The sequence below is a fragment of the Suricata suricatta genome, chromosome X, assembly GCF_006229205.1.
Source record: "Suricata suricatta isolate VVHF042 chromosome X, meerkat_22Aug2017_6uvM2_HiC, whole genome shotgun sequence".
Taxonomy (NCBI): domain Eukaryota; kingdom Metazoa; phylum Chordata; class Mammalia; order Carnivora; family Herpestidae; genus Suricata; species Suricata suricatta.
Window position 1 is genome coordinate 18,641,438 of NC_043717.1, and position 23,128 is coordinate 18,664,565.

Sequence of the window (23,128 nt, forward strand, 5' to 3'; positions counted from 1 at the left end):
GAGAGGCCATCTCTTTCAAAGGACATGAGCTTGTAAAACGTAAAAAAGGGCGGGCGACTTGTCCATACTAAATAATGTTCATTTGGGAGGGGAACAGAGTCGCAGCTTACCCCCCTTCCAGCCATTCCCACATTCCCATTCCAGCTTTCCCAAATCCTGCAGCAGCTTCTCCGAAGGTGACCCTCCCCCATTCACACATCAGGTTCTGAAACCAGATCCTGCCAGGCAACGAAAGCCGAACCCTGCAGTGCCCTGAGCTGGCCTCTCCTTAACCACGAACCCGAGGGCACCATCGGGGGTATGTGTGTGAATACTTTGGGGGGGACTTTAACTTTTCAAAGTGTTTTATTCACGAGAGAAAGACCCACAGGGCCCACCCACCGACCCGGGAATCTCACGCCTCCGCCCAGCAACCTCTCGCCCCTAGCTGACCGATGAAAGAACCGCTGGGTCGGGACGCAGCTGGCCCAGAGGCGGGAAAAGCCTCCGGGCTAGCCGGGCCTGGCCCCCGGAGAGGCCCACGAGAGTGCGGGCAGGACTCCACGAGGCCGGGAGGGGGCGGTGACAGCTGTGACCAGGCTCCACACTCTCACCTTGAACATGTTGCTGGCAGAGGTGGCTCCCGCGGGGTCACCCCGGCCTCGGCCCCGCCCACTACAGAGAGGCGGCTACGGCGGCCGGGTAGGGCCCTGATTCCTCTGACCTCAAGCGGGCCGCGGTGCGGGTGACTGCCGTACAGCCAATTCGATCCCGCGAAGGCTTAGTTCGGAAACCTCGTCCGGGAGCCGCGTCGCCAAGCTGCAACGCGTCGTTCCTCAGACAGCCTGGGAGCGCAAGCCCCGCCTCCCGGAGGCTCCGCCCCTGCGCCCACCGTTGCTAGGCGGCAGCAAAGCGCCAGCTCCGTGTGGGCGGCCTGCGGGGGCGCGAGGAGGGTGGTGCCCGGCGCCGCGCTGCTCTGGGAATCGGCCTTCGCTGCAGCGATTGGACGCCCAGCGACTTGGGCTGGGAATCCTGTGCTCCGAGGACGCCGGGCGGGGGCGCTCGAGGGGTATCGGACGGCTTCGAAAGTGTCGCGGCCGGAAGCTGCCGACCTCTGGGGCCTGGATTCATCTCACAAAAGGTTTTCAGATTTTTTTTTTTTACCGTGGGGTGGAAGGTTTTAAATTTAATCTAATTTGCCATGTCCTTTACTCTCGAAAGGCCCTGACATTTTTTCGCTTTAAAATACTTAAGCGTATGCCTGTCGCTGGGAATCAAATGTCCCTTAATACTACTAGAAATAGGTAATAATGAGAATAATTATTTATTTTATTAACAAGAATAGCAAACACTAACATAGTGTTTACTATGTGCTCAGCTCTGATCTAAGCTCCTTACACATGTTCATCTAATCTATCCAACAACCTAGGTAGGTGAATATGATTATTATTCCCAGTTTAGTAGATTAGGAAACCAAGGCACAGAGAAGTAATTTGTACAAGGCCACACAGAAAAAGTGGGAACCCGGGATCCAAACCTAGATAGTCTGCCTTTAAAGACTGATCTTGCCTAAATAATTGTTATAGTGTCTCATAATGGGGGGGTTCATATTTCAATCTGTATGATGCTTCCTCACCCCATAGAAAGTGTAAATTCATCCAGGCGGGCATCTGGAAGATTTTTGTGGTTTGTGTGGTTGGTATGTCGTTGCCTTCTAGCCCAAGGCCAGAGACAAGAGTTCAACCACTTACAGTTGAACAAGTTGAGTATATGTCTCACTGATGCGAGGAAAACTTGCCGCTTGGCACAATGGGACATCTCAGTAAGGGAGTGCTAGAAAGATGTATAATAAGATTTGGGCTTTGGTTGGGTGATATGGAGCAAATTTGAGGAAGCCCAGCTTTGCTCTGGGTTGGGTGTTGTTAAGAAGCCAGCTGTGAGTGCCAGGCCAACTCCCAGATGCTATGGGCTGATTTTCTCTTTATCGAGAGAATTGTATATTCCAAGCCATCACCATCCACATCCCCAAGGACGAATCTTGGGAAGACTCTGAAGGCTCTGCATCGGTGATGGAAGGTCACATGTATATAAAAGTGTGAAGTATAGTGACAAATTAGGGCAGGAGTTCTTAATTCAGAGGGTGTTTGAACTTGGGAAAAAAATTACAACTTTATTTTCACTCATCTGGAACTGAACTTTAGCATTTCTTTCAATTATAGCGTAAGGAATAAAGCACAGTAGTATCAGCAGTACCTGTGACTTTGTCACCAGTAGAAAGCACAGATATTTTCATATAATGTTACAGTCGTGGCAGACATCTTGACATACCATTTCTGCTCATCACTGCTTTACGAGTACAGTAGTTTTTAGATCTCTCATTTTATTTAATGCATAAAGAGGACAAATTCCTATAATTTTGATTTTGAAAGTATTTTGACAGTGACTTCAGTATAACTGTTGTCCTTTGTGATCCTATGTATTTTATGTTATGCATGTATAAAACATAATTCTTAGGGGTGCCTGGGTGGCTCAGTCAGTTAAGCTTCTGACTCTTGATTTCCACTCAGGTCATGATTTCACAGTTCGTGAGTTCGAGCCCCATGCACGGAGACTGCTTGAGATTCTTTCTCTCTCTCTCTCTCCCTCTCTTTCTGCTCCTCCCCAACATGTGCACACACACTCTCTCTCTAAAAATAAATAAACTTCAAAAAGTAAATAAATAACATAATTCTTAGAAGGAATCTGCTCAGGGACGCCTGGGTGGCACAGTCAGTTAAGCATCTGACTCTTGATTTTGACTCAGGTCATGATCCTAGAGTTGTGGCATGGAGCCTGCTTGAAATTCTCTCTCTCTCCCTCCTCCCCTCTCCCCAACTCATGCTGTCTCTCTGTAACCAAAAAAAAAGAAAAAAAGAAGAGTCTGTCCATATGGGTCCATGGCACCAAAAGAAGTGCTAAAGAGCCCCTGCTTTAGTAGAAGAGACTAAGCAGTGACTTCGAATTTGGGAACTGCATCCAAATTGGAGTAACGTGTCAAAGGATGGGAAACCAGAGGTGGATCAGTTCATTTAGTACACACCCTCTCACTTTACCATGGAGGGAGCTGAGCTACTTGTCCAAAGTCTCACAGCTGTTCCATGCTAAAACCAGGAAAGTTCTTAGACACGCGTGTAAAAACCGTCCACTCTCACTAGGCATGGGAGACTCCATAGTTAGCAAGCTGCCTCCGGCCCACAACGAGCTTATTGGGGTGACAGCCAAGAAAACAACTTATGATGCAATGTGAGAAGTACTGTAAAAGAAACACATGTACGGTATGATGGGACATTGGAGACAGGGTGAGCAGTTGTATGAAAAAGAGAGGGTGGAAAAGGTCAGAGAAGAAGCATCAATTAGCCTGAGCTGATGTTTGCTGGTGGTTGAGAAGTCACTCCAGGGGGAGGAAATGGCATGATCAGTGGCACAGGTGTGTAAAACATGGACCGATTTTGGCGACAAGTTCTTGCTCTCACAGTCTAGAGAGGAATGCTGATGAAAGTTGGTATTTTGATATTTGAGAGAGTAGACAGTAGACTGAGAAAAGTCTGGAACACCATTCTAAGGAGTCTGGACTTAGGTGTGGAGGAAATGAAGTGTCCCTGAAGGATTCCGAGTCGGGGTGAGAAGGCTAGATTATTGCTCTACAGAACCAACTCAGCGGCAGTGTGGAGAAGGACCAGCGGGCCGCAGAGACTGGAGACCGAGGACCAGTTAGAAGGCTCTGGATAGATCCAGTTGTCTTTTCCATATACCTCAGAATATTTTATGTACATAAAGCATGTAAACCGTGAGCAACATTAAGAAATCCATGCTGCCTTCCTTTGTAAACGGCTCTGGAATTAGCCCAACAATCCTGTGGCAGTCGAATTTTGGCCGAACAGTGCAATAATACAGATTCTGACGTCAAATGCTGAATCTCTGTACTTTCAGAGTACTTCTTCATAAGGAACATGAAGCACTTGAAGCACTTCTCAAAGGCATCAGTGACTGATGTTCCGAAACCAGATAAGCCACACTCAGGAGAAGACCACAAAGTGCATTTGTCAAATACGGTAAAAGGAAAGGCACTACAGCAGTAAGTACCCATCTTTTGCCTTTTATCATTTTCCACAACGGGTCAGTTCCCATACGGTATGTAGCCAGCTAACATCAAACCCTTCTTGTTTTGTAAATTAGAGGGTTTTTTTTGTCTGTTTTAAAATTACTTATGGATTGAATAGTAATTATTATAATTACAGTATTTCATAATTTGCAAAGCATGTTAACACACATTTCTTTGATCCTGACAATTCTGTGAAGCAGTCTTATTATTGTATTTTATAAGTGAGGAAGCAGCCACTGGGAGAAGGTGATTTGCATAAGGTTAAACAGCTAATGAATGGCATCAGCCAGGATTGAAAGCTTTGTTTCCAACTCGAGGCCTTTTCTACTCTGTCTTGTCTGCATTTGCCAGCTAATGGTGACATTATATAAGAGTACCTATCTCTCTTTACATGCAGCCTTGTGAGGGGTAATGGTGGAGTTGGGGGGTTTTGGAAAGGGTGATCCCTACAAGTCACTAGCGCTGATGCATGATGAAAAGTAAAATAATTCTGTGACCTGACTGGGAGGAGCCTGGTTAAACAAAGACCAGAGAAGGGAGTTTCTTTTTTTAGGGCGTGGTTGTCTATTCCCAGAAGAAAACTGGACCTACTGTAACTTTGACTATTCTGCATGCTCTTTTCATAGCACTTGGACTAGTCATACAGTGTTTTAAAGAACTAACTGTAATGGAATCACTTTAGGTCATGGATGTTTCTAGAAAGCAAGTTTGTCCCTTCACACGTTTTTCTTTATAATGTATATGCCTTTTGCTGATAAAGTTTTAGCTGGGACTTTTTTTTATCTCAAGGGAAATATTCTCAAATATTTTATATCCTCATTCTGGCTAGATTCTGCAAATGACCCGTTCCAATTACCACATCTAAATGTTCCTCATTAGGTCAGTCTTCGGGTGGGGGGGTTGGGAGGGTGCAGGGGCAAGAAGCATAAATTCAGAGTTACCCAAGATTTTAGGAAAATGAAATCTACTTCACTCATCTTAACTTCTTTTTGTCCCCTCACAGAACTAAAAAGGATATTTCAGCCCGAAGGATACAGAGAGCTTGGTTCTCTCATATGGACAGAACAATATTTCACCTCCTAAAGCATACTATTTGTGCAGCCGTATGTATTTTGCTTTTTGTTTTCTCAGGCAGATTTAATTACTTACAAGATAAAAGGTCTGTTAAGTAAAGATAGAACATGGAACCCTTTTTATATCTCTTCTATTTGAATCTAATAATAATGCATGCGGTTCTAGGATTGCCCTAAATGAATGTTTCTGGATTTATTTGTAAATGACGTAGGTGCCTATCATTTCTTTTTCTGAAACCAAAATAAGACCTTTAAAAATTTTTGATTTCTTATTTGAAGATGTGGGCCAGTGATCAGCAACAAGAAAAATCTCTCCATTAAAAGTGCCCTTACCTTCCACCCAGCAATTTACTTCTAGGAATCCATAATACAATGTATGTACCATTTCATCACAGTATTGTGTGTAACAGCAAAGAAAGTAAACCATATGATGTTCACCTGTGGGATTCTGGTTAAATAAGCACTGGTGCTTTCATAGTGTTAAACGTCACGGCCTTGCATGTGTTACAAAGGTAGCTAAGATGGCTCATTGGCGAGAAAAGGCCAAGTACAGGACAGTATGAGTCATATGGTCCTATTTAAGTAAGAAGCAAAAACAAAAACACCCCAAAGGTGGATACCCCCGGCCCCACTCTCCAAAGGAACGACACTGGCGATGCTGGCAGAGTATTAAGCTCTCCTTCATACAGTATTCTGTATGCGTGCGTACCAAGTATTCCAAGCATCTCACCCCTGATTACAATAGTCTATAATTAGTAATAGTCATGGTAAGGGAATCTTAGCAGCTCTGAGCAGTTTGTACACTTCTTCCCCGTCTGACCCACAGACCCATTTCTGATGCCAGTAAAAGCAGAATCCCTCAGAGAAAACCCACTCAGGTACACGGGTGCCATTTCAAGTCCATTACCCATTCATTGTCTTCACATACGGAACTTGCATTTAATTATCATAATACTGGTTTTGGTATAACTTTAGACTCTTAGAGTAACTGAAGGAAGAAATTAATTCGTTTTTTAAAAGTCTGTTATCCTGACGCTTCAAGTTCCTACCTTGCATTAATAATGCTTTGTCATCTTAAAAGGCCTTTGGTGTACATTTTTATGTGATTGTCACAGGGATAAATGTTGTCAGGGTCATCTGGGGCGGGGAGTAGGGGCTTTAGAGTCAAAGAGATCTATGTTTGCATCCTGGCTTGTCCATTTATTACCTGTGTGCCTCTGAATAAGTTACAGATACTCCCAGAGTTTCAGCCTACTCATTGGAAAGATGGGAATGATAATATTGAATAATATTGCGGAAGTGTAAAGATGAAATGAGGTCATGTATAGAAGGCATTAACAGAGTATGTGGTATATAAAAAGGTGCTTAAAAGCTAGTGACATTCCTTTTATTTTCCTCATTTTACAGTAATTCATTCAATGTCAAGTATTTGTTAAGCACCTGCTGTTTTCCAAGGACTGTCGTAGATGCTAGGAATACATGGTAAAGTAGAAAGACATTATCCTATACCTTCACGCACCTTACGGTCTAGTGGAAGACACAGATTACTTTATAGTTAGTTACAGTACATTGTGAAAAGTGTTGTCAGAGGGAAAGAACAGTGCCTGATCTCCAGGAGGAACACCTACTCAAACGTGGAAGCTAAAAGGATGAAGTAACTGACTCAGGGCTACACAGGTAATAAATGGAGGAGCCAAGACTAGAACCCAGGTCTTTGGAACACCAAGTCCGGTATACTATTCGCTTTACCTCACCACCTCTGTTATTTTCAGTAAATTACGTCTGGGTAGGGTACCATTTTCCATTAATAGCATCATCATCTATTTCAGGAACTTTGTGCAACACATGAAATACTGAAGGAAGTGAGCCCCTTAGAGGCTAAGCTTGTGAAAGATCCTAGCCTGAAGTGTAAAGTTAGATTCAGGTAATATTTCCCTACTGATTTATTCCAAGAAACCCTTAGTTAAAATGAAGAAACCTTAGAAATTTGTTTTCTTAAGTCCTCATAAGTCCTCAGTATATAATTACAGAGTAAGTGTCTTGTTCTTATTTACATTGATTACGTGCAGAAACAGAGGCATGACTCTTGGGCCAAAAGTGGCCTTGAGAGTGGCTCATGTCCCATGATGTGTCCAGTTTGACACACGAATGAGAACAGTTGTGGGCGCGCACTGAAGTACGGCTCTTTCGTTTCCGTGATCCATTTCGTTACCCGTTCTTTCTGCGCCCTGGCTTGGCCTTAATCCGGCATGCAGGAAACTATGGGAGCTACCTTAAGTACACTGAGGAGAAGTAACGAAGCCCCCAGCCTGATGCCAGATGACTAATTTTTGGTCTTTATTTCAGATTTAGTGGCGAAACATTTCCACCTGTCATCGTATTTAAGGTTTTTCTTCATACCGAAGGCCATGGTTCCAAGTATTTCAGTGGGAAAAAATTCTTAAAGCCATCAAGTGAGGTGATGTTTAGTGATGTACATTTTATGTTACTTTAGCTTAACATCTGTGTAGTATCTGAATTGCACTTGAACCATACAGTTATTTCACCATTAAAGAGCCCAGCAGGCAGGTGGTATTTTTTTGAGCATCATGTTTCAGAATGTCTCTGTTTATTAGCTAAAACATATTTGCAATGAATTACTTATATAAGGCCCTAAAAAATACTCATCATTTTTCTTTGTATTAAAATTTGGGGGGCACCTAGGTGTCTCAGTCAGTTAAGCGTGTGAGTTCAGCTCAGGTCATGATCTCACGGTTCATGGGTTCGAGCCCTGCAATACCCCAAATTCTTGGTATATATACTGTAATTCTATCTACAGCATAGGATTCATCTGAGGATCTTGTTAAAATGTAGTTTCTGAGGTACCTGGATGACTCAGTCGGTTAAGCGTCCAACTTCGGCTCAGGTCATGATCTCATAGTTTGTGAGTTTGAGCCCTGCATTGGGCTCTCTGCTGTCAGCACAGAGCCTGCTTTGAGTCCCCTGTCCCCCGGTCTCTCTGCCTTTTCCACACTGTGTTCTCTCTCTCGCTCTCTTGCCCTCTCTCTTTCTCTCTCTCAAAATAAATAAATACACTTTAAAAATGTAGTTTCTGATTCATTAGATCTGAGACGGGACCTGTGATTCTGCATTTCTCGCTGGTTCCTACGCGCAGCCACTACAGCTGGCCCGTGGACCCCACTTTTAACAACAAGGATCTCAGGTGTAGGTTTTGCTCCTTTGGCTCTTATACATGGCATTAATTGGGAAAAACATGTGCATTCTCAGAGTTTTATAAACTGTACATCAAAGGTTATTTTCCTGTAGCCTTCTGGAAATATTTTACTTGAGAAGTATGGTCCATCTGAAATCATCAGGAATGGAATGTGTTCAGGGTAGCACACCACACAGCCTGGGACTTTCTTTTCTTTAAACAGATTTATGTGTTTATTTTAAGGAAGGGGGAGGGGCAGAGAGAGAGGGAGAGAGAGAATCCCAGGCAGGCCCCACACTGTCGGTACAGAACCCAATGCTGGATTCAAACCCACACACTGTGAGATCACCACCTGAGCCAAAATCGAGCCAGACGCTCAACCATCTGAGCCGCCCAGGCGCCCCTGGGAGTTTCTGACCAGATTCAGGATGTATAGCATTTATTCTCTGAAGAATATTAGAAAGAAAAAGAGACTGCTTTTCTCTGTGTCCTTAGGCAATATCAGAGAAAATTGAATTCAGTTTCAGAAGGTATCAAATGGACTATGTGCTTTCATATGGAATATGGTGTTCCAGAAACAATATTTGTTCATGTAGATAGAATAACTTCAAATGCAAAAGTTGATATTTATCCTACATCCGAGGAATAAATTCATGCCACATTTATGTACAGAATAAGCTTACCGTTGTTCTTATAAAATATCATCAGTTCTTGGTTTTCTGAGGTTACATAATGAGACTTTTCAAGGAACTGAAAGTCTCCTAGATCTGCCCCTGGTGGCCCCTACCGTCCACAGGCTGGAGCAAACGAAAAACTTAGAGGTCATGACGGGAAAGCACTGTGTGTATATTGAAACTTATTAAAATGCCATATAATAACTTCAATTTTTATTTAAATTAGAAAGTAACTGTTGGAAAAAAAGGAAATAGCACAGAGATTTTTTTTTTAAAAGAAAATTGCCTCATGCCTTTCCTCTCTGTGCTGTGAGTTTCACTTTTCTGGCGTGATCACTCTTAGTAGTTTACTGTGTATCCTATATTTTCCATAAGAATACTTATCCAAATATATATTTTTTAATTTTGTTCTTATTATAAAAATGTGATAGTACTATTTAGAGTTTTTTTTAACATTTATTCATTTTTGAGAGAGAGATAGAGCACACATGGGGGAGGGGCAGAGAGACAAAGGGAGACACAGAATCGGAAACAGGTTCTGGGCTCTGAGCTGTCAGCACAGAGCCTGACGCAGTCTCGAACCCATGAACCCACGAGTGAGATCGTGACCTGAGCTGAAGTTGGACGCTCAACCGACTGAGCCACTCAAGCGTCCCAGTTTGAGTTTTTCACTAAATATTTTAAGATTTAAGTGATCAGAACATGAGACAACAGTTTAGAATTCCCTTTTTCCTTTAGTTCAGCTTCATAAGAAACGCTGGTAGCACTTGGATACATGGTTGATGGAAAACCTGTAGAAGCAGAGTTCTTCTCACTGTACGTTTGCTCGGGTCCTTTGAATGTAGAAATTAGGCGTTGAGCAAACCAATCCAACCTTTCTAAGTTCACTTCTTTCTCTTTTTTTTTTCAAAGATTTTATTTTATTATTTTTTTAAACATTTATTTACTTTTGAGAGAGAGAACAAGCACAGGAGAGCAAGTGTAGGGGAGGGGCAGAGAGAGGGAGACACAGAATCCCAAGCAGGCCCCAGGCTCTGAGCTGTCAGCACAGAACCTGATGCGGGGCCTGAACTCACGAACCGTGAGATCATGACCTGAGCCAAAGTTGGACACTCAACCCACTGAGCCACCCAGGCGCCTCTTAAGATTTTATTTTTAAGTAATCTCTTCACCTAACATGGGGCTTGAACCTACAACCCCAAGATCAAGAGTCACATGCTCTACGAACCCAGCCAGCCAGGTGTCCCCATTAACTTCTTAATACACAATAAATAACTCAGTTTTAGTTCAGACATATAATCTAAGTTCCCTTATGAGGAGAAGGAGTTTCACAGAGTTTTGTTATTTTCTCTTTTCCCTGGTTGTTATTTCCAATTCTAGTTTCATTTCCTTACCATTTCCCAACGGTATTTCTCATGTTCTCTCTCTCTCTCTCTCTCTCTCTCTCTCTCTCTCTCTCTCTCTCTCTCTTTCTCTCTCTTTCTCTCTCTCACACACACACACAGACACACAAATGAAAACAAGTAAAAAGATGTAGAATAGCCCAAGCCACTTTAGAGAAGGACAAAAATTTATACTAGCTATTTCAAGACTTAAAAAGCTAAAATGATCCTAACAGTATCGTGAGGGCATAAAGAGACATGTGGATCAGTGAGATCGGCTAAAGAATTCAGAAATATACCCACTCGTAGATGACCAGTTGATTTTCATCAGAGGTGCCAAGTCAGTTCAAATGGTGCTAGAACAATCGGATAGCCACATGGACAAAAAAGAGATCTCGTTTCAGTTACCTACTTCGATGATCTATTTCCAGAGCAATGCTTATTTTCAGAGGGTTGTCACTATAGTTCATCCTCCAACTATATTTAGAATATTCTAAAGGGGTGCCTGGGTGGCTCAGTCGTTTAAGCCTCCGACTTCGGCTCAGGTCAGATCTCACGTTTGTGGGTTCAAGCCCCGCGTCACGCTCTGGGCTGACAGCTAGCTCAGAGCCTGGAACCTGCTTCCGGTTCTGTGTCTCCTTCTCTCTCTGCCCCTCCCCCTCTCATGCTCTGTCTCTCTCTGTATCAAAAATAAATAAAACGTTAAAAAATTAAAAAAAAAAGAATATTCTAAAGCCTTGCAACTCAGAGTGTGACCTACAGACCTGCAGCACTGGCATCCCCTGGAACTTACTAGAAATGCGGACTGTCAGGCCCCACCCCAGACCCACTGAATCAGCACCTGCATTTTAACAAGACCCCCCAGGTGACCCTAGGCACGGTGGAGTTTGACAAGCACTAAAGGTGCCCTCCGCACACACCACGGCCTGGAAAGGCTCTGAGTGATGGCCAGTTCTTAAACATTAACATCCAGCAACCATCAGTTTAAACTGAAGATCCCCGTTCCTTTTGAGGACTGGGCATTGATGTAACAAGGAAAAACATGATTATTAATATTAGCTGCCTTTATTGAGCACTATCCAATACTATGTTAAACATTTCGTGTGCATTATCATTTCATTCTCATAAATTCTAGAATGTACAGCCTGTTGTTATCCTCAGTTTTAAAAGACTAAGTAACTTGCCAAACGTCCCACATCTAGAAAACGAAGGAAGGGATATCAAGATCCAGTAATCCCAATTCTAGAGCCTGCGCTCATAACCACTCTTGAGTCAGGAGGCCCGCTAAGTGCGTTATCTCCCACGGCCCCCTGATAACTCCGGAGAGGTGCGCCCATTCGGTCTGCGAGGAGGCTGGAACTTGGAGGGGCTTGTAGGAGCCGAACTGAGACTTGCATTCTTCTCCAGCTGTCCGCTGCCCTGTGCACACTTTGAGGTTGAAACAACATCGGCAGTTGTGGTGGTTTTATTAATTCTGAGCCCGTATGTCATTGAACTGCTCCAAACCCAAAAAGCCGGTTCCCGTGCAGGGATACCAGCTAGCGCTGGCTTCTGGAGGGGGAATTTCCAGGCGGGCGGGGAAGTGACTAGAGATAGCAGAGTAACTTGACAAGCCCAAGTGTGGATCGGGGCCAGCACGGAGCTGCAGGGCTGGGGGGGGCTTCTGGGCCACAGTGATGCCAGGTATCAGGGGAGGTGTCAAATTTAGAGATGCCCCCCTTTGACCTTTTGAGTCACCCACTAGGAATGGAACCTGCCACTTGAATTCTAGTCTGATTGGCTGCTGTCCTGGGCTTCTTGCCCTTCCCCTTCACCTGGGGCTGGGCTCTCCTATCCCTTCCCTTCCTACGCCCACATACTCTCCCTGAATCTGGATGTAGGCTGCACGATGCTTGAGAAACAACATCCTGGCCGTTGGAGGGCAAACTTTTTTCAAACCCCTGTCGCAAGTGGGCAGTGCGCCTGCCCTGCGCTGCCAGGCATAGGGTTTTTTTGGCCGGATACTGGGCTGGGCCCGACACAGCTGAGCCACACCGCTGAGGCACTGTGCAAATAAGGAAACAGGCTTGGAGGGATTGTGGGTGGCGGCTGAGTGGAGTAGAGTGGGGAGGAACCGACAAGAAATCCTCTTACTACATAACTTGAGCTAAAGTAAAATATAGTTCTATCTGAAGAAATTCTAAAAGCAGAAATTATATGGCTTTCAGACTTGTTCACTGTACATTTTATTTGCTTTTACCTCTAGTGTCACTGTGAGGGCTAATGAGAACCCACAGGAAATTAATTGCAAGAAAGCATAATGGAGATATGTGCCAATACTGCCTTTTCTTTAGATGCGTAGTGTATAAAGAAACTAATGAAACGGAAAACAAAGATGATCTGCCTAAAGGAAGGTTCCATCACATAAGCTGTTTCTGTCCCTTCCGGATAGCACATTAGGAATAAAACTACAACCATTATAATATTCTTTACTTTTCCATACGTGTCTGTGTGCTAAGCTTTGGAATTAGAAAAATACATTTAAAAATATCCTCAATAACAAAAGTGAATATTGAAATGGGAAATACATTCGGACTTGTTACATTGCGTGTTAAGTAAAGAAGAACAGAGGTTCCAAATTTCTATCTTGTCTCAGCCGGCCTCATGTCTACATTATAACATGAGTTCCCATACTTTCACAAGTACAGATTCTGAGATACACAGGAAAAGAGAGACTAATCTGGAATCCAAAGATATTTGGGTTTTCATCTACGCCAGTCTTTCTTCTCATAAGCATATGCTTTGTGGCAAGAAGCACAGATATGTAATATAAATATGTGTTAGAAGAGTCAGCACATACTTACGGGGGGTGGGAACAAGGGTGGGGAGTACTTAAGTCTCTACTCACGGTCTATGTATAGCTCTTAGCAAAGGATGGGTGTATGTTGAAGGGTACGGTGCAAACAGGGCTGCGTGAGATTGGGCCTCGTATTTTTCGTCCCTCCTCTACCTCAGTCCTCTCAGGTGCTTTCCTTGAGTACAAAATGCTGACATTTCAAACAGACGAAAAAAAAAAAACCACTTTGCTACTCTCTGACCACTGAAAATGAAGTCTGAGAGGGAAGTCTAAGCAATCTGAAACGTCCCTGTTTCCATTTGGGGGTGAGGATTAACTAACACATGAAAGAGAGGCAGCCCCAGTGATTCCTTTCAGTGCAGTTCCTCGGGCGACCTATGTAATAACCAAGAACGTTTTCTCTGTCTTGACAGCACGAATGATGTTAGAGATTTGTTTTGTTTTTTTAAGGGAAAAGAATGGTTTTTTAAGGGGGAAGAACAGATTTTTTAAAAAAACTAGTTCTCTGAGGATTGTAGACTCAGTACTGCTCCAGCTACGGTTTAAAACTATGTAGACATGGTTATGGAAACAAATTTTAAGTGGCTTAAGAATTTCTCTACAGTCTTTTCTTTGTAAATGCAGTATTTTTATTGACCAGCCAGCTGCCAGAAGGAAAGAACAAGATTTCATGTGTTTGTCAGAAGCACCATGTGAAGTGTGCCCTGATAATTACTGCTATTACATTACTGTTTAAAAAGCCTCTTTTCTGTTCTCTTTATAGGCAGTGGCTGATGCTTGCAAAATAATGGGGAAAAAGACATTTTGTCGTCAAGTTATGGAGGATGAATGTTTTTTCCAGAAGTTCAAAATAACCGATGTAATTGATATTGTTACCATGAAAGATTACATGCAGGTAAGGAATTGAGGATTTAGATATTAGAAACAACAAGTTTTTTAAAAAAGCCTTCTGGCCTCGTAGTCCAAGAAGAAAGGATCATACCTGTTTTTTCACTGTGGCAAGAGACACATGATATAAAATTTACCATTTTATTTTATTAATGTTGATTTATTTTGAGAGAGAGATTGCACATGAGCGAGTAAGTGGGGAGGGGTAAAAAGAGGAAGAGAGAGAATCCCGAGCAGGCTCCATGCTGTCAGCACAGAGCCTGACGTGGGCCTTAAACTCACAAAGTATGAGATTATAACCTGAGCCAACATCAAGAGTTGGATGCTCAACCGACTGGGCCACCCAGGTGCCCCGAAGATTTGCCATTTTAAATGGTATAAGTCACTGGCATTGAGTACATTCATGATGTTATGCAAACACCCCCCCCCTCTAGTTCCAGAACCTTTTTGTCACCCCAAAAGGAAACTTCACAGCTATTAAGCTATCACTCCCCATTCTTCCATCCTTCCAGCCTCTCTCAACCACTGAGCTACTTTCTGTCTCCCTGAATTTACCTATTCTGGGTAGTTTTGTTAATGGAGTCATATAATAGTTGGCTTTTTTACATCTGGGGAGTGATAGCTACTGAATGTGGCCTTTCTTTGGGGGGTGATGGAAATGTTTTGTAGTTAGATAGTAGTGATACAATGTTTATTTACTAAAAGCACTGAATTGTATACTTTAAAATGGTTAAAATGGTGAATTTTATATTACGTGAATTTTATCTCAATAAAAAAGTCAAAAAATCAAACACATGGTGCTAAAACAGTGCAAGATGGAGACGTGACCGTACTAACGAGGGGTTCTGTTATTGTTTGGATACTATGTGCTACATAAGAGAATATTCCCACAGGACGCTTAAGCAACAAAGGACGTCTGTTGTCCTGTGCCAGAAGTGCACAGATTGCTGGGTCCTGGGCTGGCTAATGCAGCCGCTCAAGGGCGTCAGGGTTCTGGGTCAGCCCCCCTCCAGTGCTCTTCCCTTCCTTCGAGTGGTAACAAGAGGACTATCATGTTCTCAACCTCCTCCAAAGGCAAGAACAAGGGGACTCCTAAGCCTCAGTTTCCTTTTTATCTCAAGAAGAAAAGTCTTTGCCAGAGGCACCCAGCAGACTTCCCCTCAGGTTCCTTTGGTCAGAACTGGATTCCCTGCTCCCCTTAAACTGATCACTGATAAAGGGACCTGGGATCCTTTTCCGTGACTGACTTAGAACAATCGTGGTTCATACGCTGGGGCCCTCCTTCCTGGAACATATGACTGTTCCATACTTGAAGAAAAACAACAACACGGGGCTCTGGAGGCAAGGGAGAAGTGGGAAACGGTGGACGGGCAGGCAGTCAACAATGTGTCACGGCCTCAGTCTGGGCCGAGCAGGTGTTGCGCCCCCAGGCAGAGCCTCTGTGCAGGAAGGACCGCAGGGCCTGAGAGCAGGTCTGTGCGGCTGGAGAAGAGAGAGCAGAGGCTTTGGTGTGTCGGCAGCCTGGAGGGCTGGTAAGAGAGCTTCGGGCAGCCCTTTGGACCAGAACGAGGTCCTTTTTCTTGATCCCGTGTGCAACTCGAAGCTGGTGCAGTGTGTTAAGAAATGAGGTGACCTAATCTAGTAAGGGAAGAGACCCGTGTGGTGGCAGCGGAGAGGATGGATTTGAGGACACCAAGAGCTTTCTCTGAGTTTGGACGCTCCTGCTGCATTTCAGGAGACATGGTGGTATCTTGGTTGAGGGTGGTGAGGCTAGAGACACAAGACATAATTGGAGAAGAAAATGAGTGGGGCCTTGGTGACAGGGAGGCAAGCTAAGGGAGGGTGTTGGACATGGCTCCTCGGTTTCTGGTTTGCATAACAGGTTGGACAGCAGTGCTAAATCAGGGAACTTCAACTAGATACCTAAATAATAATAATAATAGCAAATGCTAATGTAATACCAGCTCCTTTTGTTCTCATAACAATCCTAAGAGGTAGGTACTATTATTACCTCCATTTTACAAGTCTTAAAGAAACCAGGGATCCCAAAATTCTGGCTCATAATAATACCTATTCACCCAGTTGCGTCAGTGTGGCACATGAAATTACTGCAGTGCCTCAAAGACTCCCAGTAGTGTTTTCCTTCCTTTAGAGCCTTAACCTGGAAAGTGAGAGAATTGAACCAGGAAATTAGTAGCACTTGGGGATGCCAACTGTCTTTGCTAAAGACATGGGTCACATACTTGCAGACTGTAGCTATGCGAAGGATTGGTGTCATAGGAGGAAGTTCCCAGATAGATTGGGAGAGAGAGACGTGATGACTGCTGACATTTATTGAGCCCTTTGTGGATACAGCACTGTTTTTAGCTCTTTATTTGCATATTATCTCCTTCAATCTTCAATTTGTAAATTATGTGACCCTTTAACAGATGAGAAAAATGGAGTTTAATAAGATTTTTTTAAAAACTTGCCCAAGGTCACATAGCTAAGTTCAGAGCAGATCACTAACAGTTCTGAGATATTTACCCATTTTACTACTATACTCTCAGCAAGGAAAACCTACAGCACTGTAGTGCAGGGCCCTAAAAACGACCATGCACGGGTGCCTGGCTGGCTCAGTCAGCAAAGCGTCCAGTTCTTGATCTCAGGGTTGTATGTTCGATCCCCACGTTGGGTATAGAAATTGCTTAAAAAAAAATCTTAAAAAAAAAAAGACTGTGCAAGCTGAAACCGTACAAAGCAAATTTAATTATCAATGGTAAAAAAAAATCATGATTGTTTCATGCCTTTAAAAAAATCTTGTCAAAACATTAAAAACTTTTTTGCTATCTGTTATATAGGAAAATGGAAAAAAAGCAAAACATTTATCACACTATAATTTAAAACATAGGAACATTGAGGATCAAAAGTGTTTTATTTCTTCATAAAAAAAAACCTCAACTGTAAACATGCTAAAAACCATTGAATTATATACTTTAAATGGGTACATTGTGTGGGATGTGAACACCAATAAAGCTTTAAAAAACAGTTTATCGAGAGTAGTTTCAACAGTGTTTGCCTTCTTGTTCTTCTCATGTAACTTACAATATGTAGTGAGCATCTTTTCTATGCCTCAGTGAATTGTCCTGCTCCTTTCTTTTCTTTTTTTTTTGATATAATTTATTGTTAAATTGGTTTCCATACAACACCCAGTGCTCATCCCAACAAGTGCCCTCCTCAATGCCCATCACCCACTTTCCCCTCTCCCCACCCCCATCTACCCAAAGTTTAGATTACCTACCAACATTTTACCCTTTGCACTTTGTTTTTAAATTTTTTAATGTTTATTTCTTTATTTTGAGAGAGAGAGAGCGGGGTAGGGGCAGAGAGAGAGGTAGAGAGAGAGAGAATCCCAAGCAGGCTCTACCCTGTCAGCGCAGAACCTGACTCAGGGCTCCATCACGACCTGAGCTGGAATCAGGAGTCAGATGCTCAACCGACTGAGCCCCCCAGGCGCCCCATCCTTTGCACTTGAAATGTTGTGAAATCTCTCAAAGTTCCTGTAATGTGAAGTATCTTTTGTCGGCATCACTTCCTCTGAGACAGCTTCATCCTTGTTGTCACAACCACTTTCCTCATTTGTGCTGGTAAGTTCACCTTCATCAAGTTCCTCTCTCTGCCCATCCACAAGCTCTTGAATGACGGTGTTGTCAGTATCCCCTTGGTCACCTATTTCTTCTAGAACTTCATTTACATTTCCAGCATTACCACTTTTTGTTTCTCTGTTGGCCTGTTCTTTTGTTTATCTTTCTTGTGTGTTTGTTTTTTGTGTTTTGGTAAATGTCACACGGGTGTATCACCAGGAGGCAGGGAGGTGATCCAGCTACACACTTTGCTGTCTGTGTGTGAACTGAATAAAACAGATCCTCAGTGACCAATCACTGACACGCTTTGGAAGGAGGGACCTGCTTTGTCACTAACCACCACACACCCCTGTCATCTATGGACTGAAGAGCTCTCAGCAAAGTTTCCATTCTATACAGTTATTAAGTTATATTGTGGAAACTGAAATTGAAAAGTGTTGTTGGAGGATTGGGCTTATTCAATCATATGGTAGTAATTAAAATTTGTACCTGCCTAAATAATCAAAAGAAAGACTGCTTGTGTGTGTGTGTGTGTGTGTGTGTGTGTGTATGTGTGTGTTATACCCTAAATGCCTAGCTGATATTCTATTTCCCAGCATTGTAGATCCTCTGACCCTATTCCTTTTATTTATTTATTTAAAGTGTTTTTTTATTTTAAATTTATTTTTGAGAAATGTGGGTGCACAAGTCAGGGAGGGGCAGGAGGGACAGAGGATCTGAAGCAGGCTACACTGACAGCAAAGGGCCCGATGCAGGCTCAAACCCACAAACCGTGAGATCATAACCGGAGCTGAAGTCGGACACTTAAGCAAATGAGCCACCCGGGTGCCCCTGGCCCTATTTTTATGTCTTAAATAGATATTTTATAAGGTTGAATTGATTATATGTATTTGCATTTTAACTTTCCTAATATGATATTTTAAATTCAGAAAATAAATAGAAGTGGAATTTCTACAAATACTACAAATGAAAATAGTGAAATTCGCCACTTAGTACCAGAGATGAACTCATTATTTCTAAAAAGGCTTATGCCAATGTCCTCTCAACCAAGCATGTTAGGTACAAGTACCACCAGGCCTGCAGATCATATATTTGCCATTAAAACGTTTATGCATTAGTAGGGCTTGGGTGGCTCATTCGGTTAGGCGAACATCTTTGGCTCAGGTCATGATCTCACAGTTTGTGGGTTCGAGCCCCCCGTCGGGCTGTGTTCTGACAGCTCAGAGCCTGGAGCCTGCTTCTGATTCTGTGTCTCCCGCCCTCTCTGGCCCTCCTCTGCTCTCGCTTTGTCTCTCAAAAATAAAAAACCAAAAAAAATTTTAATGTGTATACATTAAAAAAGATTTCGTGAGCGTGGTACTGTGTGCGTGATACTGTGTGACAAGGACCCTGCCTGCTGGTGGGGGGTGGGGGGCAAGTACACAGAGAGCTAAAACATCAAGTAGTCAGAGGCCACACAGTACAGCGATGAGGTCAAGGAATGCTTTTTGGCTGAAGTGACGTTGGATATTGGAACCCTGAGAAATGTGTCTAAAAACATTCTAGAGTGCCCACAACCAATGATTCTTACCTGTTTTTTTCCATATAGTACTCCAGTCTTCTGGATGAGACCCCTGCATTTTATGGTGGCAGGAGTAACTACTGGCGAAGATTAAACCTCAAAAATATCCCCAGGACAATGATAATATATGACATAGTTCATTATGCAGAGTCTGGAATAATCTCAAACCGTCTACAAAAAGAAATGAAGTATCTATTACAGAAGCCACAGACAGAAGAGATGCGTAAGCACCAGCTACGGATTGTTTCTGAAGTTAGGTAAAAGTGACATTTTACCAGGGTTGCGATACTAGGGGCATTTCTGAAAATGTTCACGTTCTGCCAAATAGCTCATGAAGGATAGTAATAGGGCATATGGGAAAAACCGGGTTGGGGCAGAGTGCTCAGAACTTCTGCATCTTTGTAAACAGAACACTAACAAAAAGGACAATTGGAACCTGGGGAGATCGCTTGTACCACCAGACAGGCAGCTCAGGATGACTGGAGGCCATCGTGGAAAATATGTACAACAATAGAGTGGAAATGCTGGCATCTCTTTAATTAGAGCAGGTAGTGGCCGGAGCTAATGCAGATGGAAGTGTGGCCCTGGGCTAGTGCGATGGCCTCGTAAGTGGACACGAAAGGCCTGTGCCAATAAGCGAAATCCCCTCCAAGGTGGGGAGTATGGTGGCGGGCTGTAAGGGTGGCTCATGGCCTGAGGGGTGCCTCTGTGAGGAGAAAGCCCTAGAGGCAGGTGCTAATTCTCGTTTTCATAATACAGCCAAAAGGGCTCCCGTTGCCTGTGCCGCACAGAGCTGAGGACCTTCTTTCCTTTTCTGCCCAAGGTTATAATTCTCCTCTTGCTATCATGGCTCTCCTTGCTGAGGACAAATTGCATGTAAATTACAGTGACATTATTCCCTTCTTTAGCAATAGCATGTGAGCCAATTCACAGTATAGAAACTCATGTTGTAGCAAAATAGACTGCATTATGATCTGAAACAGTGTGCACAGAATATGACTGCTCTCATTACATTCCTTTTTTCTTTCCATTACAAGTCTCACCGAGCCCGTCTTATTTACAAATGAGGCTCTCTTTCTTCAGAAAAAGAAAGAGAGCCTCAGATTGAAGAGGATATAGTGGTAGTTGATTTCCACAGAGTCAGACTTGAAATGAAAAAATACTCCATTAGTACACAAAGAAGACACTGGTGATCCAGTATCAGGCAAACACGCCGGGTTTTTTCAGGGCTAGAAATGAGTGGTGCTGACCCAATAATATAACTTAGCCCATATATTTTATGATCAAGGCTATGCATTTGCCAGACAGATGGCCTGGTGTAGGGTGCAGTCTGTCATCATGAAATAGATTTTCTCTAACTCATCCATATAAGCACTGAATATAGAACTTAACCCTATTACCACCAAGGTCAAATAAATGATGTAACTTTCTCTGCCACCACATATAACCCTAGGCTCCTTGCTGTTTGAACTCTTGCTATTGATTGTCTAAGAATGAGTCACTGGAAACGCCAAATTAAGTAGCCAAATTCTAAATCAATTAAAGAGGGAAAAGTACTTTCTTACAGGTTTCTTTGAATGCAGTATTAGTTTGGGATCTGCTAGGGGATCAAATATTTGAGTATGAGTAGTTTATTTGGGAGGTGATCCCCAGAACCATTGAGGAAAGGGAAACAGAGGGGCAGGCTGCCTCAACAGTGTTAGCAAGCAAGTTATCTCTGTGGGTAGGTCGAGTTTCCTGCCTCCTGGGAATGTCCAAGCCATTGTAGAACATGCTACTCAAGTTATCTGCCGGGGGCAAGGGAGTTGGGATATATATACGCCAGTGCCCAGCGGTCATTGGCTAAGGACTGCTTAGGAGGGGAGGTATTAATTCTCGGGCACTTTTTCCACACAGGGGCTCTTGTTTTCACAAGCAAGCTCTCGGGCTGAGTGCGGCCGATGCTGTCGCTTGGAGGTTGGGCCCATGTGCTTTGCAGTGGTAAGGCCTAGGCCAGGCCACCACCTGCATCTGATCCCAACCCTGATAAAAAAAAAAAAAAACAGCTTGTTTTTTCAGCCATTATGAAATTTACTAGTGTTTTGTATTAGTACATGGTATGCTAAAAAAAAAAAAAAAAGATTCAAGTGGCTACTACATGGTATTTTCCAGGAAAACTGATTTTAAATTGATACCCTGTTTTATAATTCTCATCATCATTGTGGTCCACATCCTCATTTATACAACCTTCATAGGTGGCAGGTAAAGAACTATGCTCTGTGATTTAAGCAAAAATGATAAGTTTGGCCTAAAAAGTTACATGCAATACTGCTCCAAAAACTGAGGTCTAGGATGCATCTGCTGGAAGATGCTTTAATGAAATAGGGAGCTTGCTTTACATTTAAGTGCTATTTGGTGCATATTTTTCTGTCTATAATACAAATCTTTTCTAGACGGCCTTCATCCTTCCCTACTATCCAACCGCTGTATCGGCCCTACCAACAACAGAGTCAGATGAGACACCTGGGTCGTCGCTCCAAGCAAGCTCAGATGAAAGTTGAAAAAATGAAAAAAGCTTATAAGATGGCCGAAGGGAGAGATGCTTCTGTGGGAACTGTAAGTTGAACTTGTACTGAATTCACTGTTTTGGACACTATTCAAACTGTAAGTAATTCTACTTCTCTAAGTAGAATTTTCCTAACCTCCAAGTTCAAGATTGAAACACCTTTGGTATCTTACTTAACATAGTCTAAAGCTATGTTCCTGTTGGTGCCACATGTTTTAACGATTCTTCAACAATAGAGCTAACCTGACAAATACCAGCTGTTTGGGCTCCCCATCAATATGAGGTGGCAAAACCACAACTACAGCAGTGAAAAACTGTCGCCTTTGTACATCGACACTGTCAATTCAGCACGACGCTAATGGTGCTTTTCTCAAAACCAAAGCCCTTACTATCTAAACATATAAAAGCTGTATGTGTAAAGTTGCCCTCAGTATATTCCTTTGTTGTGGAAATATTGACAACTAACGTGTATTGATGTATTATTTTGTAATTTTTAACGAATCTACTCTAAGTGTTTTATGATGAGGCTAAGTATAAACAGTCACTAGGAAAACAAAGTAGTAAAACCCAAAAATTTTTTTCACTTTTATTTCTAATTCCGCCCAGGACTCACAGACAGATACACCACGTACAAAGCAAAAACAGTAAGTCATCTTCTCCTCACCATCTTTTGACCTCATGAAAGCTGAACCATGTCAGATGAAGAATTGAAAAAAGAAGAAAAGGAATTAGTTGCCTGGTGGCAAGACTTGGGTTTTAATAGTTCTACATCATATTAATGCACAGCTAACTGATAGAAACCCAAATTATTTAACAATGTGTTTGTCTTGCTAATATGAGTATTAAAGAACAATGAAATCTCAACAAGCCCTTGGGATGCTCGCTTTACCAACTGTGTGACTGACTTTTAAGCCCTTTTTGTATTACCATAAGCACAAATATGTTTTTCCTGACAAAATTTTAAACTGAATAAATTATATCTTTTCCAATATGATTTATTGTCACATTGGCTGACATGCAACACCCAGTGCTCATCCCAACCAGCGCCCTCCTCAGTGCCCATCGCCCACTTTCCCCTCCCCCAACCCTGTCCACCCTCAGTTTGGTTTGCCTTCCTCATCAATTCTTGTTCCTGACATAGTATAAATTATTGAAACTTTTTGTGATCTATGCTATTGGATTATATCAAACCTTACCAGAAACTATGATAACTAAACAAAGTGTATTCTTTAT

The 23,128-nt window shown here is 42.8% G+C and overlaps 2 protein-coding genes across 2 annotated transcripts in view; one reads left to right on the forward strand and one right to left on the reverse strand.

Moving 5' to 3' along the window:
- Window positions 1–862, reverse strand: part of APOO (apolipoprotein O) — a 55,443-nt gene extending 54,581 nt beyond the window's left edge. Inside the window, exon 1 of the mRNA XM_029930695.1 lies at window positions 594–862. Within this exon, the coding sequence (XP_029786555.1) occupies window positions 594–602 (9 nt within the window). The 5' untranslated portion in view covers window positions 603–862. The remainder of the gene's footprint in view (window positions 1–593) is intronic.
- CXHXorf58 (chromosome X CXorf58 homolog) lies at window positions 752–21,954 on the forward strand. The gene is made up of 8 exons (XM_029930694.1): window positions 752–1,120; window positions 3,949–4,093; window positions 5,124–5,223; window positions 7,023–7,117; window positions 7,540–7,651; window positions 14,042–14,173; window positions 19,378–19,607; window positions 21,783–21,954. Exons 2-8 carry the CDS (start codon window positions 3,969–3,971, stop codon window positions 21,952–21,954), a joined length of 966 nt encoding a protein of 321 aa, XP_029786554.1. The 5' UTR covers window positions 752–1,120; window positions 3,949–3,968.
- The last annotated feature ends 1,174 nt before the right edge of the window (window positions 21,955–23,128 follow it).

Bases quoted from the DNA above. Each gene is read 5' to 3' on its own strand.
- CXHXorf58 (XM_029930694.1), top strand. From the start codon at position 3,969: ATGAAGCACTTGAAGCACTTCTCAAAGGCATCAGTGACTGATGTTCCG. The intron at 7,118-7,539 runs GTAATATTTCCC...TCTTTATTTCAG, and splicing joins AAGTGTAAAGTTAGATTCAG to ATTTAGTGGCGAAACATTTC. The intron at 14,174-19,377 runs GTAAGGAATTGA...TTTTCCATATAG, and splicing joins CCATGAAAGATTACATGCAG to TACTCCAGTCTTCTGGATGA.